The sequence below is a fragment of the Ornithorhynchus anatinus genome, chromosome 2 (genome assembly GCF_004115215.2).
Source record: "Ornithorhynchus anatinus isolate Pmale09 chromosome 2, mOrnAna1.pri.v4, whole genome shotgun sequence".
Classification (NCBI taxonomy): domain Eukaryota; kingdom Metazoa; phylum Chordata; class Mammalia; order Monotremata; family Ornithorhynchidae; genus Ornithorhynchus; species Ornithorhynchus anatinus.
In genome coordinates, this window is record NC_041729.1 from 90,584,845 (window position 1) to 90,602,965 (window position 18,121).

General features: G+C 45.1%; 1 protein-coding gene across 1 annotated transcript in view; it reads left to right on the forward strand.

Moving 5' to 3' along the window:
* Window positions 1-275: 275 nt before the first annotated feature.
* The window catches only part of ALDH8A1 (aldehyde dehydrogenase 8 family member A1), a 39,896-nt gene continuing 22,050 nt past the window's right edge, over window positions 276-18,121 (forward strand). The window contains exons 1-2 of the mRNA XM_001509617.4: window positions 276-463; window positions 15,480-15,627. Coding sequence (XP_001509667.1) covers window positions 326-463; window positions 15,480-15,627 — 286 coding nt within the window. The 5' untranslated portion in view covers window positions 276-325. The remainder of the gene's footprint in view (window positions 464-15,479; window positions 15,628-18,121) is intronic.

The window sequence follows — 18,121 nt, forward strand, 5'->3', positions numbered from 1 at the left end:
CCCAGAAAGTCATTGTAGATATAAGTTTTTTGAAAGCTGGGGTCATATTAAACCCCACTCCACAGTAACCGCTCCAGAGGTTTGCGCTGCTGTGTGAGTTGGGGGGAGGAGGGGGTTCGGGGCCTGGGAGGAGGGAGATTCTTAATCCAAACCAGAAATAGCCTGCTACGGCTCTGGAAAACTGAAAGTTCCCTCCCACTTTTCAATGATTGACAACACGAGATTAATGACAGAAAGGGGAGGAGACTGAACCGGGATTGTGTAAGCAGACCCAGACCACAGAAACTGACAGTTTCCAGGGGTGAAACCCACAACTTCACCTACAATGGCTGACCAGAAAGGCTTGCTAGTACTGGAAAACTTCATAGCTGGGAAATTTGTTCCGACTTCCTCCCATTTAGACTCCTTTGACCCATCTACAGGGGAAGTATATTGTAGGGTTCCAGACAGCGGCCCAAAGGAGGTAAGTGGTTTTGCTGATTTCACTCACAGGTGATGGAAATCTTTTCAAGACATCGAAGAAAGAACGGCAGTCATCGTTTGATAAGCACGGGAGAGACGGGTGGTGTGTTGAGATAACCCAGAAGGGCTACTTTTGCATCTCTGAAATCTAACTTTTAGTACATTGAACATAAGTGAAAGACATTCTGTTCCTGTTCCAGAAGTATCTCACTTGGGGTTTTCAAGTGGGGTTCTTGATTTGTAGCAAGATAAAATTACTGAGGACAAAGAAATGGACCTATGGCAATTGCATTGAATGGGCTGTATATTTGTCTTTTCTTTTTAACTAGTAATTGATAATAATGATGATATTTGTTAAGCACTTACTATGTGCCAAGCACTGTAATAAGTAGTAATCAGGTTGTCCCACGTGGGGCTCACAGTCTTAATCCCCATTTTGCAGATGAGGTAACTGAGGCACAGAGAAGTTAAGTGACTTGCCCAGAGTCACACAACTGACAAATGGCGGAGCTGGGATTAGAGACCACGACCTCTGATGCCCAAGGCCATGCTCTTTCCACTAAACCATGCTGCTTCGCGAGATCTTAGCTGATGAGTTCTTAGCTGCAAAACAGCAGCAGGTAAAACATGACAAAAGTATGTATTGACTGGTGGATAGTGTTTGCAGGGTAGAATGAGATGGAGACCATGTGGCCCATGAGTTAAATGAGTTGCTTCCCCTCTAATCTAAACTCATTGTGGGCAGGGAACGTGTCTACCAACTCTGTTATAGAGTACTCTCCCAAGTGCTTAGTACAGTGCTCTGCACACAGTAAGTGCTCAATAAATACCACTTATTGTTCACTTTTCAGAGTGCTGATTTGCTGGGCCAGGAAAGCTAATCTTGGCCAAGAAAAGGTCATCATTTTTACTCTGAAGCATCTGCATGTCCTAATAGGGATTGGTCTGTGTGGTTTTAAGTGCTGACTATGTGTCAAACACTGTTCTAAACCACTGGGGTAGGTATAAGTTAGTAAGGTGGGACACAGCCCCATGGGATTCACAGTCTACATAGGGCAGAGAACAGGTATTTTACAGTTGAGGAAACTGAGGCACAGAGAAGGGAAATGGCTTGCCCAAGGTCACATAGCAGACAGTTGGCGGAGACGGGATTAGAAACCAGTTCACTTCTGACTCCCAGGCCTGTGCTCTTTCCACTAGACCTTGCTGTTTCTCCAGCATTACCATCATTGTTTTACCACTTGATATTTGCCCCAAACCCACAGGACTTAAGTACAGATCTTCAAATTATATATTATAAAACCCTTATTTTAATGTCTCTCTCCTAGCCTGTAAGTTTGTTAAGGGCAGGGAATGCGTCTGCTAATTCTTTTGCATTTTACTCTCCAAAATGCTTAGTACAGTGCTCTGCACATAGTAAGTGTTCAATAAATACCATTGATTGATTGATTGGTAGAGTCATAGAGACTTCCAGAGAAGAAAGAAACGAGCAGATGAGCTAGTTGTTTTTTTAAAAAAATTGCTACCTTCCTTAAAAAAACCTGTAATTTTAAGATCCTGCATTATAGAAAACATTTTCTTAACTAGCAATTTTTCTTTAAGTAAAATATTCTAAACTACTATGAAGTAACATCACTATAATCAATCAGTAATAGTTGGAGTCATTCAGTCAATGGTATTGAGTGCTATGTCCCGAGCACTGCACTAGGCACTTGGAGGAGCACTGTATAGCTGTGGGTAATACTAAGGACCGCTTGGAAGAGCACTAGAATTAAAAAGGCCCAGATCCTTCCTCTCAAGGAGTTTGCCTTGCTAGCAGTACAGAAAACACAAAGTAAATTACACACAGGAAGAAGAAAAGAACTCCGTCCTTGTTTCAGCTACTATTCAGGGTAGGCAGCCAGTTGTTAAAGCCTGATTTGCTTTAGGTTAATGTTTGTGGGTTCCGCAAATTGCACTGTGGTACTCAATTCCTATTCTTTCCTTGTGTATCCTTCACTGGCGTCTTCCACATTTCTCTATCTCCCTACATTGCTAATATTATACCATTGAAATGTATTTTTTCAAAAACCTGTTGAATTTCCATCGACTGGCCCAGACACTTTCTTAGCACTACAATTTTTGATGGATTTTGGGGTGCATAGGGACTTGAGCTAGGGAAGAGGAGTGGATGAAATCAAGTTACTGTCACCTAATTTTCAGTTATTTTTTCAGACTTCTTTAATTCTTCCCCTAGCTAACACTGCTGGATTCACCTCTGCTGTCTAGACTCCAAATTGTCAGTTCAAAAAGACAGTGAAATCGCATCCATTTTAAGACCATGAAGAGGTATTTAAATTGGGAGTTCCGTGGCTCAGTGGAAAGAGGCTTCGGAGTCAGAGGTCATGGGTTCAACTCCCGGCTCTGCCATTTGTCAGCTGTGTGACTGTGGGCAAGTCACTTAACTTCTCTGTGCCTCAGTTCCCTCATCTGTAAAATGGGGATTAACCACGAGCCTCACGTGGGCCAACCTGATTACCCTGTATCTACCCCAGCGCCTAGAACAGTGTTCTGCACATAGTAAGCGCTTAACAAATACCAACATTATTATTATGTGGGAGACTGGGTGAAGCCAGTTCAGCCCCTATGGTTGCCAAGCACCTCTGAGTTGGGCCTGTATTTGTGACTTGCAGTTTGTCGTTAACATTACTTTGGTGTACTAGTCTTCTAGTATTTCAAAGTTTGATTGCAGTTGATGTAAACTGGAAGAGCAGTGTGGCCTTATGAAAAGAGCTTGGGCATGGGAGTCAGAAGACCTGGGTTCTAATCCCAGGTCTTCCAACTGTTTGCTCGGTGACCTTGGGCACGTTACATTACTTCTGAGCCTCAGTTATTGAGACTGTGAGCCCCATGTGGGGCAGGGACTATGTCCAACCAGATTTGCTTGTATCTATCCCAGCGCTTAGTACAGTGCCTGGCACATAGTAAGTACTGTCCGTCTTCCCCGTTTAGACTGTGAGCCCGTCACTGGGCAGGGATGGTCGCTATCTGTTGCCGGATTGTACATTCCAAGTGCTTAGTACAGTGCTCTGCATATAGTAAGCACTCAATAAATACTATTGAATGAATGAATGCTTAAATACCACAATTATTATTATTATCATTTCCTCCATTGTAAAATGGAGATTGAATGCCTGTTCTCCCTCCTAATAATAATAATGATGTTATGTTAAGCTCTTATGTGTCAAGCACTGTTCTAAGCACTGGGGGAAATTTAAAGTAATCAGGTTGTCCCATGTGGAGCTCACAGTCTTAACCCCCATTTTATAGATGAAGTAACTGAGGCACAGAGAAGTTAAGTGACTTCCCCAAAGTCACATAGCTGACAAGTGGCAGAGACAGGATTGGAACCCACAACCTCTGACTCCCAAGCCCGTGCTCTTGCCGCTGAGCCACACTGCTTCTCCTACTTAGACTGCCTTAGACTAGAAGCCCCATATAGGACAAGGACTAATATGTAATTAACATGTCTATCTACCCCAGCGCTTAGAAGAGTGCTTGACACATAGTAAGTGTTTAACAAATGCTATAAAAATAGTAATAATAGCTAAACCAATTTTAAAAGTTCCCCGAATGAGTCCTGACCAGACCAGTAAGTCTGAAGTGTTCATTTGAATGGGGATTCTCCAGCCAGTCTCCATGCAGTGAAATCAGGCACCATTTTACCTCAGAGCTGAAGCCCACCATGGGTTGAGGAAGTTAACCAGAAAAAAGACGAGATTTTCCTGAAGTCGAGCTATTGATCAGGGAAGGTTCTAGAGACTTCCTGCAGCTATAGATTAGCCCGTTGAATCCCGAGGAAAATATATGGATCCATTTTATCATGGGGAGCAGGGTGAATAGCTGTATTTGTGGAGAGGAATAAGGATGTTACCCAATTTACAGCTGAGAGTTGCTGTTTGGCTTTATTCTGATTATCACCAAACCTAGTTAAAATCTGAAACTTGGGAGTCAAAAATTGGAAGAGGAGCTTGCTTTGCCAGTGACCCATGCTCTAATCCGAAAGTCTTAAATAACTGCTGATAGGCAGTTAAATTGTGTTTTATCTTATTGACTTTCTTTTTGCTTTGATTTTTCAGCAAGAAACCTTTAGACTTATGGATTGAGTTGGGTAAATATTAGCCAGTAACTATAGCTAATTGGTTACACTGTAACCAGTTAGTATTTTGCTAAAGAACAGGCAGTGTGGGGAGCAACTGAGTTGATCAAACCCCTTTCCTGTGCCAACACTGTACTAGGCACTTGGGAACAGAATAAAAGTAAAAGGTTTGGTTCCTGCCCTTGCGGAGTGTCCAGTCTAAGGGAAAGCAGACAGAAACTCTGATGCATAACCAATGTCGACAATGGACGTAATCTCCCCTCCTTTCCAGTCCCTCCTTTGACTTTCCCATTTTTCCTGCTTCCTCTTAAAATCAATCCCCCTTAATTAACACCTTATCAAAATACCTGCTCCATCCCATCTCCTATCCCTGACCATTCATTTTCCAGTGGCTTCTTCCCTACTGCCTTCAAACATATTCATATTTCCCCTATCCTAAAAAAGCCCTCCCGTGACCCAGTGCCTCTCTCCTTGAGAAGGTCCTCTATACCCACTGCCTCCACATTCTCTCCTCCAATTCTCTCCATGACTCCCTTCTACCCGATTTCTGCCCTCTTCACCCCATGGAAACTGCCCTCTCTAAGGACACCAACAACCTTCTTGGCAAATCCAATGGTGTCTACTCCATGCTAATCCTCCACAATCTCTCAGCTGCCTTCTACGCTGTGAACCACCCTCCTCTTGAAACAGTATAAACAATAATAATGTTGGTATTTGTTAAGCGCTTACTATGTGCAGAGCACTGTTCTAAGCGCTGGGGTAGATACAGGGTGATCAGGTTGGCCCACGTGAGGCTCACAAATCTTCATCCCCATTTTCAGATGAGGTAACTGAGGCACAGAGAAGTTAAGTGACTTGCCCACAGTCACAGAGCTGACAAGTGGCAGAGCCGGGAGTCAAACCCATGACCTCTGACTCCGAAGCCTAGGCTCTTTCCACTGAGCCATGCTGCTTCCCTTAGTATCTATCACTGACACTGACCTCCTAGTTTACCTCCTAGCCCTCTTACTGTTCCTTCTCAATCTCTAACTCAGGCTTCTCTGCCTCTCATCCTCTAACTGTCCAAGTCCCTCAGTAGTCAGTTCTGGGTCCCCTTCTATTCTCCATCTACACCCACTCCCTGTGGGAGAACTTCATACTCTTCCACAGCTTCAACTACCATATCTCCATGGATGATTCCAAATCTACTGCCTTCTCAGGAGTCTTGCATTTCCTTCCACCTTGAGGACGGCTCTTCTTGGATGTCCTGGTAACACTTCAAGCTTACCATGTCCAAACAGAATTCCTCATCTTCGCACCCAAAACCCGTCCACTCCACGTCTTTCCCATCGCTGTAGACAACACCAGATGTCTGTGCTGTCTATCTTACAAGCCTTAACCTCGGCATTGTCCTCAACTCATCTTTGCTATTCAGCCCACTTATTGAAATGTTGTAGGTTCCTCTCCATCCAAGCTACTATGCTCATCCTGGCCCTTCTTTCCATCTTGACTACTGCATCAGTCTCCTCACTCTCCTTCTTGCCTCCTGTCTCTCCCCACTCCAGTCCATACTTCACTTTGCTAACCGAATCTTTTTCTTAAAAAATGTTCAGTCCACGTTTCCCCGCTCAAAAACCTCCAGTGGTTGCCTGTTTACCTCCACATTGAGCAGAAATTCCTTTAAAGCTCTCAATCAGCTCTTTTCCTCCTACCTTACCTCCCTGATCTCATACCACAACCCAGTCTACACACTTTGTTCCTCTAACACCAATTTACTGTTCTACCTCGATCTCGTCCATCTCACTGCCGACCCCTTGCCCGCATCTTCCTTCTGGCCTAGAACTTCTTCCCCTCCATATTTAACAAAAAACTACTCTCTTTACCCTCAAAGCCTTATTAAAATTCCATCTCCTCCAAGGGGCCTTCCCCAGTTAAGTCATCTTACCCTTGTCCTTCTTTCTTCTTATTGCCTGTGCTCTTGTATCTGTATCTTTTAAGCACTTACTATTCACCCGACCCTCAGTCCCAAAGCATTTATGTACATATCTAATTTGTTTTCATGTCTGTCTCCCCCTGGAGACTGTAAACTTCTTGTGGGTAGGGAACATGTCTACCAACTCTATTGTATCGTTCTCTCCCGAGAGTTTAAAGCAGTGCTCTGTACGCTGTAAGTGATCAATAAGTACTACTGATTGATTGAAATAAAGAAATTGAGACCTGATATGAAAGACACAACTGGATGAATAAACAAAGAGATAAACTGGTCTCTATAGAGGTGGCTGATGGAAGGGTGTGCTCAAGGAATCTGACTTTCCCCACTGTCATGAACTATCCACAGTCTCCTCCTTCGCTGCCCAGTGGGATGATGAAACATCATATAGAATAGTCCTTTGACGAGTGAACCTAGAGATTAAAAATTAATCACCACAGACCCAGGACAAGGCACTTCAAGTCCCATGAAAAGCAGCAAGGACCTAGTGGATAGAGCACTGGCCTGGGAGACAGAAGGACCTGGGTTCATTCATTCAATATTATTTATTGAGCGCTTACTATGTGCAGAGCACTGTACTAAGCACTTGGAATGTACAAATCGGTAACAGAGACAGTCCCTGCCCTTTGATGGGTTTACAGTCTAATCGGGGGAGACAGACAAGAACAATAGCAATAAATAGGATCAAGGAGATGAACATCTCATTATAACAATAACAAATAAATGGAATCAAGGTGATGTACATCTCATTAACAAAATAAATAGGGTAATGAAAACATATACAGTTGAGCGGATGTGTACAGTGCTGAGGGGAGGGGAAAGGAGAGGGGGAGGAGCAGAGGGAAAGGGGGGAAAGAGGGCTTAGCTGAGGAGAGGTGAAGGGGGGTAGAGGGAGCAGGGGGAAAAGGGGAGTTCAGTCTGGGAAGGCCTCTTGGAGGAGGTGAGTTTTAAGTAGGGTTTTGAAGAGGGGAAGAGAGTTAGTTTGGCGGAGGTGAGGAGGGAGGGCGTTCCAGGACCGCGGGAGGACATGGCCTAGGGGTCGACGGGTTAGGTGAGAATGGGGGATGGTGAGGAGGTGGGCGGCAGAGGAGCGGAGTGTGCGGGGTGGGCAGTGGAAAGAGATAAGGGAAGAGAGGTAGGAGGGGGCAAGGTGATGGACAGCCTCGAAGCCTAGAGTGAGAAGTTTTTGTTTTGTGCGGAGGTTGATAGGCAACCACTGGAGGTTCTAATTCCAGCTTCACCACTTGTCTGCTGTGTGACCTTAGGTAAGTCACATATCTCTGTGCCTCAGTTCCCTCATCTGTAAAATGGGGATTAAGAGTGTGAGCCCCAAGTGGGACAGGGACTGTCCCAACCTGATTAACTTACATCTATCACAGCACTTAGAACAGTGCTCGACACCTAGTTAGCGCTTAACAAATACCATCATTGGCATTATTATTAAGTGCCTACCTGTATGTGCCTTGCCCATCCTGAACAGTGTGAATATTGAAAGAGGCGGCCACATTTAGGCACAATCTGGTAAGTTTCTGTGAGGAAAGCGAAGGCTCTCAACCCTCAAGGTCTGTAAGAATCATTTAAGGAAAACCCTATCGGCCTTCCATAAAACTTACTCGTTGTAGGGCCAGACAGCAGGCCCAAGTGCTACACTCAACCTGCTAGAAGAGAATAAACTGCCTGAAAGTACCTCAATTTCATTGAAATCATCGCCAGAGGAAAACAGCCATCCTTTCAATTCCATGGTACAATTATTAATCATCAATCATATTTATTGAGCACTTAATATGTGCAGAGCACTGTACTAAGAGCATGGGAGTGTGCAGTGCAACAGAATTAGCAGACACATTCCCTGCCCATAACAGGGATGACATACATAATAATTTTGGTATTTGTTAAGCGCTTACTATGTGTCAGGCGCTGTTCTAAGCACTGACGTCAATATCAATAAATAATATATAGTTTAAAGATGTCATAAGTTCTTTGAGGTTGGGCAAATATTAAATGTCCAGAGTTCACAGATCCAAGTGGATAGATGACACAGAGGGAGAGAGAGCTGGGGAAAAGAGAGCTTAATCAGAAAAGGCTTCATGGAGAAGATGTGACCTCAGTAATGCTTTGAAGGTGGAAAGAATAGTGGTCTGGCATATATAGAGGAGGAAGGAGTGGGAAAGGGGTTGGTGGCAAGATAGATGAGATAGGGGCAGAATGAGTAAGCTGCCATTAGAGGAGCAGAGTGCGTGGGCTGGATTTTAGTAGCAGATTAGTGAGGTGAAGTAGGTTGGGGCAAGCTGACTGAATGCTTTAAAGCCAACAGTAAGGAGTTTCTGTTTGATGTGGAGGTGGCTGAGCAACCTTTGAGGAGTGGGGAGACATGAACTGAACGGTTTTGTTGATAAGTAATGTTTTCAGCAAAATATGGATTGAATTGGGGAGAGACAGGAGGCCGAGAGGTCAGTGAGGAGGCAGATGCAGTAGCTAAGGCGGGATGAGGTAAGTGGATCAGCATGGTAGTAGTTTGGATGGCGAGGGAAGTGCAGAATGTAGCAGTATTGTAAAGGGAGAACTGACAGGATTTGGAACTGACAATACCATGATTATGGGCTTATGAGATAGGGAAGATAGTTGTGCTGTCTTCATTGATGGAAAAAACAGCGGGAGGACAGGGTTTGGGTGGGAAGATGCGGAGTTTAGTTTTGGACATGTTTTATTTGAGGTGTCTGAGTAGATATATCTTGAAGGCAGGAAGAAATGTGAGATTGCAGGAAAGGAGAGAGGTCAGGGCTGGAGATATAGATTTGGGAATCATCTGCATAGCTAAGGTAATTGAAGCCTTGAGAGCCTTGAGACCCTCCAAGAGAGTGGGTATAGAGATAATAGAAGGGGACCTAGAACTGAGCCTTGAAGGACCCCTACTATCAGAGGGTGGAAGGCAGAGGAGGAACCCGCAAAAGAGACTGAATCAGAGAGATGAGGAGAACCCAGAAAGGACTGTGTCAGTGAGTCAAGGTTGGATAAAGTCTCAAGGAGAAGGATTAGGATGGATGGAGGCCATCAGATCTGGCGAGAAAGAAGGTTATTGGTTACCTCAGGGCTGTTTCTGTGGAGTAAAGGGGGCGGAAGCCAGATCAAGGAGAGTATTGGAACTCTCAAGAAGTTTGGAGAGGAATGGTAGGTGGGAGATGGGGCAATAACTGGAGAGAGCCATGGGGTCAAGAGAGGGGTTTTTTTAATAGGATAAGGGGATACATAAACATGTTTGAAAGCAGTGGGGAAGAAGTAATCAACTGAAGTCACCATCTGAAACTCTCACCTCCCTCAAGCTTACTTGAATCCATTTATGTTTGGCGACCTGTGTGTGTTGTTTTCCTTGGGATTCAAAGAAACAGAGTGGCCTAGTGGATCTGGGAGTCAGCGGACCTAGGTTCCAATCCTGGCTCCACCACTTGCCTGCTGTGTGGACTTTGGGCAAGTGACTTCATTTTTCTGGGCCTCAGTTTCCTCATCTGTCAAAGGGGATTCAATACCCGTCCTCCCTCAAACTTAGCCTGTGAGCCTCGTGTGGGAAGGAGACTGAATCTGACCTGATCTGGTGTCTATCCCAGCGCTTAGTACAGTGACTGGCCCACAGTAAGCACTAAACAAATACCACAATTATTGTTCTCAAAGAAAGTGCTGCAGGCAGGTGTATATGTCACAGAAGAATGGTGTATAGGCACCAAAAAGTATTCTAGTACTGACTTCTTCTCCCAACAGTCTCCACAAGAAACCTCCAACCCCTAGACCCTCTTCAGTTACCCCAGGCCACCATGTATTATTTGGACTCCCTTCTCAACCTTTCTGCTTGATGTTTGAATCTACAGTTTCCACTTCGCCATCTCTGCTGAGTTCATCTCCTTCACCTCTCTTTCCTTGTACTGAACTCACACCACCAACCCCCAGTCCTGGATCACTTTGGTAATATGCTTTCTCCAGTCCTATGTTCATGCTGTGAAACACTGTTGGCAGAGATTCAGGCATCAGGGCGACTTTAACCTCTTGAAATTCATTCTCCCAAGCTACAGCTCTGCCTTCTCCTCCCCCCCCCTTTTTTTTTAACAGTATATTATTGAACACTTACTGTGTGCCAGTCACTATACTTAGCACTGGGTAGATACAAGCTAATCAGGTTTGACCCAGTCCCTGTCCCACATGGGCCTCACAAGTCTTAATCCCAATTTGTACAGATGAGGCTACTGAGAAACAGAGCTGTTAAGTTCTGTGTTAAGTCCAAGCTCACATATCAGCCAAGTGGTGGAGCCAGGATTAGAACCCAGGTCCTCTGACTCCAGAGCCCATGCTTTTTCTGCTAGACCACACTCGACTCCAATTCCCACTTCTCCCACTTACTACTCCAGATGTCAGCTGCCCACCTATAACCTCCCCTCTCCCCTCAGTCACCTCTGATGACCTCATTAACTACTTTATTGGCAAAATCAAAAACATCCAGCAGGTCCCCAAAAGGTTATTCTTGTTTCCTCATCTCCTCCTCATCCCCACAGCCACTCTCTCACCCTATATGGCTGTCTCTCAAAAGGCCACTTCCCACTTACTTTCAAAATACACTCCTCCACCTGGGCCCCTGACCACATCCCCTCCCACCTTCTAAAAACATTTTCCCCTTTCTTCCTCGCTTTTAGCCTCCCAGTTTCTGATGGATACCTTCCCTCTGCCTTTACACATCCTTGTCTCCCCTGTCCTAAAATGTCCTCCAGGACCCTTCAGGTGTCACTCTACTTGGCCCCTCCCATTTCTGTCCCAACTCTTGGAATGGACTGTATACATTTGATGTCTCCCTTTCCTCTCCTTCAGTGTCATTCTTGACCCTCTACAATCCAGTTTCTGCCACCTCCTCTCCAGTAAGGGGACAGTAGGGTCAGAAAAACAAACATTAGACAGTCTCAAGGAGGCAGTATTCCATTGTGTCGAAGGCAGCTGAGAGATCGAAAAGGATTGGTCCAGAAGAGAATGTTTAGATTTGGCGAGAAAGAGGTCATTGGTGGCCTTGTAGAGGGCCCTGACACCATTGTCTTCTGATCAGCTATTCTCAGTCCCTTTCACCAGCTTTTCATCTGCCCCTCCTCTTAACTGTGGGTGTCCCGCTAGGCTCTATCCTGGGTCCTTTACTCTCTGTTTTTTAATGGTATTAAATCCATTATTACTATGTGGCAATCATGTTTTAAAGGTTGGGGTAGATACAGGGTAATCAAGTAGATAATAATGTTGGTATTTAAGTGCTTACTATGTGCCAAGCACTGTTCTAAGCCCTGGGGTAGATACAGGGTAATCAGGTCCCACGCGGGGCTCACAGTCTTTATCCCCATTTTCCAGATGAGGTAACTGAGGCACAGAGAAGTTAAGTGACTTGCCCAATTGATAGAATTGATAGATTGATTGATTCGAATCTATCAGGTCAGACCTAGCCCCTGTCCCACATGAGGCTCACAGTCTAAGTAGGAAGAAGAATAGGTATTGAATCCCCATTTTACACTTGAGGAAAGTGAAGCACAGAGAAGCTGCGACTTGCCCAGGGTCACTCAACAAGCAATTGGTAGAGTCAGGATTAGAACCCAGGTCCTCCGAGGCCTATGCTTTTTCCTCTAGACCATACTACTTCCCTCTATTTCCCTTCTCAACTTATAGTCACTCTCAAATCTACGATAACTCTAGCCCAGACCTCTCACCTTTCTCAATCTCTTCATTTCCCCCTTCACATCCAGTAGAACACTGCACTCTCCATCTTCTAAGCCCTTTTGAAATCTTATCTCCTCAGGAAGTTTTCCTCTCAACCCTGAACCTTATATTCACTAAATGCCACTTCAGCCCTGTTACCCTACCTAAGCACTTAAATTACCACACCCTTCCTAGTGCTTATGTGCACATATTATATATTCAATCGATCGCATTTATTGAGCACTTAACATGTACAAATTACTGTACTAACTGCTTGGGCGAGTACGTACAGCAAAATTGGAAGCCATTCTCTGCCCACAATGAGCTCACAATCTAAAGGGGACCGTGATTTATATATTTATATCCCATGTAAATATTCCATTTCTCCCTCTCTCTGAAACTTATCCAAGTATTTGTCTCCCTCGTAGACTGTGGGCTCCTTGAGGACAAGGACCCTGTGTTCTCTTTTGTGCTCTCCCAAGCACTTAGTACAGTGCTCTGCTCACAGTAGTTGCTTGACAAACACTATCGATGGATTGTATTGCTTTTTGCCCCATCAAGTGAGCATGCATCCTTTTGTGGGGCTGCTCTGACATCAATTAATCAGTGGTATTTATTGAGCGCTTACCATGTGTAGAGCACTATACTAAATGCTGGGGAGAGCGCAATTCCAGCAGAGCTGGTAGACACATTCCCTGTCCACAACAAGCTCTTGGGAGCGATCTCTTCAGCCGGGTTCTTTAATTGAACTTTCGCCTAAGGTGGGCAACGGGAGTAGGGAGGAGGTGGAGAGAACCTACTTCCGGCAGGACCGGCTCTGGACTTAATTTTTCAGTGGGGTTGATGGTCGGTGCTGAACCATCCACGCCCTTTCACCTGATTTCCCCGTGTTCTGCATCCTGCACTGCTAGACCGCTGGTGGCAATGATGGGTATCACCTGTGGTTACAGAATAGATTATTTGGGAGTTCACTTTCAACAGCAGGCATCAACCAACCAATCAATTAATCGGATTTAATGAGGGCTGGAGAATACAGTATAGCAGAGTACAATGGTAAGGAGTTTCTGTTTCTTGTGGAAGTGGATAATGATAATTAATGATAGTTACGGTACTTACTAAGTGCTACATTGTTCTAAGTGCTGAGGATGGTACAAGTTAATCAGGTTGGACCCAATCCCTGTCCCACATGGGCTCCCAGTCTAACTAGGAGTGAGAAGGATTTAATCCCCATTTTACAGAGGAGTAACTGAGGCCCAAAAAGTGAAGGGTCTTGCCCAAGCTCATACAGCGGACAAGTGGTAGGGCCAGAATTAGAACCCAGGTCCTCAGACTCCCAGGCCTGTTCCACTAAGGTTCTCCAGTGGATGGGCAACCCTTGGAGGTTCCTTGAGGAGTGGGGAAACATGTCCGGAACGTTTTTGTAGAAAAATGTTCCAGGTAGCAAAGCGAAGTATGGACTGGAATAGGGAGAGACAGGAGTTTGGGAGGTCAGCAAGGAGGCTGGTACAGTAATCAAGAAGAGATGGGATGTGAGGGATTGGATGAAAGCACCACTGAGCTATTTTTTATATTATTCTTGAGTGCAGTCCTCATGTTGGCTATTAGACTGGGGGATTCTTTCCACTGGTCAGTGAAAGCCCAGAAGAAATTAATTCAAAATGGAACAAAAAGAAAAAACAAAAGCCCCACATTCCCCACCTTTCTCCACACCACACCAAAAACAAGTTTGAAAAGAAGATATGCATAAAAGACAAAAAAAACCCCAAAACCAAAAACCACTTTTGTAGAAATATCACCTAGAGATGTCCCTCTTTCCTCTCCCCGGGCAGTCAGTGAAAAGGGGCTTTTTCAGCCTAGTTTTGGGTTAGCGCATAAAAGCAGAAAGAACCTTTCCAGGGTTTCCCCAGGACTGTGTCACGGTGCATGTGAGTGCAGCTCTGTCACCTCGTTGACTTACCTACTTAGCATCATTTATGCAGCTCTTTGAGCACAGATGAATCCATTTAGGGAACGAGAGCTGTCCCCTCTAGTGAAGGAGCAACCCACTTGCCCTCTTCAGTAATGAAATTCAGATTTGCCTAATCAGCAAAAGAGGAAATGTGGAGAGACGGTAAGCAGAAACCCATGCTCTATGGCATTCTGAGGAGAGCAGTTGACTGTGTCCAACCCAATTTGCTTGTACCCGCCCCAGTGCTTATTACAGTGCCTGGCACAGAGTAAGCACTTAACAGATATCACAATTATTATTTGGGCCTTACACGCTGCCATAGAGCACAAATTTGTGTTTGTTTTTTATGGTATTTGTTAAGGGCTTACTCTGTGCCAGGCACTGTACTAAGTGCTCATGTAAATACAAGCTAATCAGGTTGGGGACAGTCCATGTCCCACATGGGGCTCACAGTCCCATTTTACAGGAGAGGTAACTGAGGCATAGCAAAGTCAAGTGACTTGCCCAAGGTCACACAGCAGTTTAGGGGTAGAACGGAGATTAGAACCCAGGTCCTTCTGACTCCCAGGCCCGTGCTCCATCCACTAGGCCACGTGGCTTCTGTGGTTCCAAGAAGGGCGAGCAGTGAGGTATCTGCAGGGTGTCTACGCTGAGGTTTCCAACGGCGGCTTGTCTACTTCTTTCCATTTCTTTCACAACACAACACCTCCAAAAGGCCTTCCCCATAATCCTTCCTTTCCTCTTCTCCCACTCCCTTCTGCATTGCCCTTCCACTGAGATCAGCACCCTTTTTTCACCCCTTCCTCAATCCCATATCCGTAATTTAATCAATGCCTTTCTCCTCCTCTAGACTGAGCTCAGTGTGGGCAGACAGCAGCATGACCCAGTGGATAGAGCATAGGTCTGGGAGTCAGAAAGACCTGGGTGGTAATCCTGGCTCTACCACTTGTCTGCTGTTTGACCTTGGACAAGTCACTCCACTTCTCGGCGCCTCAGTTACCTCATCTGTAAAATGGAGATTAAGACTGTGAACCCCAGGTGGGACAGGGACTGGGTCCAACCAGATTTATTTTTATCTACACCACCGCTTATAACAGTGCCTGGCACGTGTTAAGTGCTCAACAAATACCATTTAAAAAAAAGGGAACGTATTCACTGACTGTTATATTGTACTCTCTGGAGCGCTTTACACAGTGTTCTGTACCCATTAAGTGCTCAGTAACTATGACTGATGGGTTGATTTCGTTTTGAAGATAGAAGCGGCGGTACTGGCCGCCAAAGATGCCTTCCCTGCCTGGTCCTCCAAAAGTCCCCTGGAACGGTCTCAGATCCTGAACAAGCTGGCCGATCTCTTAGAACAGTCCCTGGAGGACTTCGCCCAAGCGGAATCCAAAGACCAAGGTAACGGCAGCCGGGGAGACTCCAACCTAAACCGCACCTGAGGTCGCTCGGGGGTTTGACTTATTCCTTCTTCCAGACACCCCTCGGTCAGTTCTTATTGGTCTCCCACCCTAAGCCCTGCGCCACTGCTGCTTTAACAGAACTCTCTTCCTAAATTGCTCTTTAGTATCTCCCCACAAACCACTTGCCAGCCTCCACAGGACTGTTGGCTGACAGTGTTTTCCGAAAGTACTGCTAGGTTCAGCCGCTGAATATGTTTTCTAGCCTTTGGGCTACGGGGAGACAAAATTTCCAAACGCACGTGTTCCAGTGGGCTGAAGGATTCGACAAATGTGTCCGTAGACTGACTGCCACTCTCCAAACCCAGCTCTCAAATGCTTCAGGCTTTCCTGTTTGACCAGGAACTGCCATGGGATTCCACGAGCTGTTTGGTGGGAATCTTGGCCAAAGTATTTGGGCAGCTAGGAAAAATAGTTCAAAGGCCTTTCCTGGTCAAAATGTACTTGATGTTAGAAGGGGCTATTTGAATTGTCCAATCATTCATTCATTCAATCGTATTTATTAAGCACTTAGTGTGTCCAGAGCACTCTATTAAGCGCTTGGGAAAATTCAGTGCAACAATTAAACAGTGACAATCCCTGCCCACAACGAGCTCACAGTCAGTGCTTAGAACAGCACCTGACACATAGTAAGCGCTTAACAAATACCGTCATTATTATTATTATTATTCAGGGGGGAGATTGCCCTTTAAAATCATGCAGGACCCAGAGAAGCACTAAGGACTAGTGGATAGAGCATGGGCCTGGAAGTCAGAGACCTGGGTTCTAATCCCACCTCCGCCCCTTGCCTGTTGTGTGACCTTGGGTATGTCACTTAATTTTTCAGTGCCTCAGTTACCTCATCTGTAAAGTGGAGATTAAGACTTTGACTCCATGTGAGACTCTTTGTGGGCAAGGAATATGGCTGTTTATTGTTATAATGTACTACTGCAAGTGCTTAGTGCAGTGCTTTGCACTCAGTGAGCATTTTTGATTGAATGAATGACCAACCTGATTAGCTTGTAGCTACACCAGTGCTTAGAACAGTACCTGTCACATAGTAAGCTCTTAACACAGAAACAACAAGCAAACAAAAAAATTCCAGTCTGCAGTACTTCATTAATTGTTACAGATTCAGCGTCCAAGCTCATCACTGTGACTGACTCAATCAGTCAATCATATTTATTGAGCGCTTACTGTGTGCAGAGTACTGTACTAAGTGCTTGGATAATACAGTATAACAATCAACAGGCACATTCCCTGCCCACAACAAGCATAGGGTCTGGAGAACTGTACCTCAGGGACTCTCATTTTGGTCTACTATGTAACCCTACCCCAGTGCTTGGAATAGTGCCTCGCACATAGTAAGCACTTAACAAATGCCATCGAAAAGAAAGAAAGAAAAAGACTCGAGGCATGTCAGGTATGCCGTGGGTGGCACTGTGGGCATGCCTAGGATTCTGTGGGCAGCGAATGTGACTGTTTATTGTTGTCTTGTACTCTCCCAAGCGCGTAGTACAGTGCTGTGCACCCAGTAAGTGCTCAATAAATATGATTGAATGAATGAGCAAATGAACTGTGACAACCTGCCACAGGGTAGCAGACAACATTGGCAGCCTAGTCTAGGGGTCATTATTATTATTTGGGTAATAGTTTCAAGAATCCCATTTACTTTACCAGCATGTTATTAAGTTAATTCAGTCACGTGTGTCTTTAGGTGGGGCTATCATGAGTAAATAAAGGTTTTTGAGTGAAGTATCTGAGCTCATTAGGGCTTGAAACTCTTAATAGTTTTAGAATGCTAACTCCATTAGCAGTACATCGAGTGCAATCCATGATGATAATAATAATAATGTTGCTATTTGTTAAGCGCTTACTGTGTGCAGAGCACTGTTCTAAGTGCTGGGGTAGATACAGGGTAATCAGGTTGTCCCACATGAGGCTCACAGTCTTCATCCCCTTTTTACAGATGAGGGAACTGAGGCACAGAGAAGTAAAGTGACTTGCCGACGGTCACACAGCCGACAGGTGGCAGAGTCAGGATTCGCACCCATGACCTCTGACTCCCAAGCCTGGGCTCTTTCCACTGAGCCACGCTGCTTCTCTGTATTCTCCACATGATCTCCATGTTGTGAAGCCATCAACAGTTTAGTGGAAATGGTTTCAGCTAAGGAGTTACCAAACCAGAGATCTAATGCCAGCTCTGCCCTAGAAGTGCTTAGTACAGTGCTCTGCACAGAGAAAGTGTTCAATAAATATAATTGACTGATTGGCTGTACGGCTCTGGACAAGTCCCTTAACTCCATGCCTCACTTACCTCATTGGTAATATGAGGATAAAAATGCCTGCCTCTTGGAGTTATTGCTTTTAATGGCATTTGTTAAACACTCATGTGACACCGTACTGAGCACTGGGATAGATACATGGATAATCAAGTTGGACACAGTCGCTGTCAA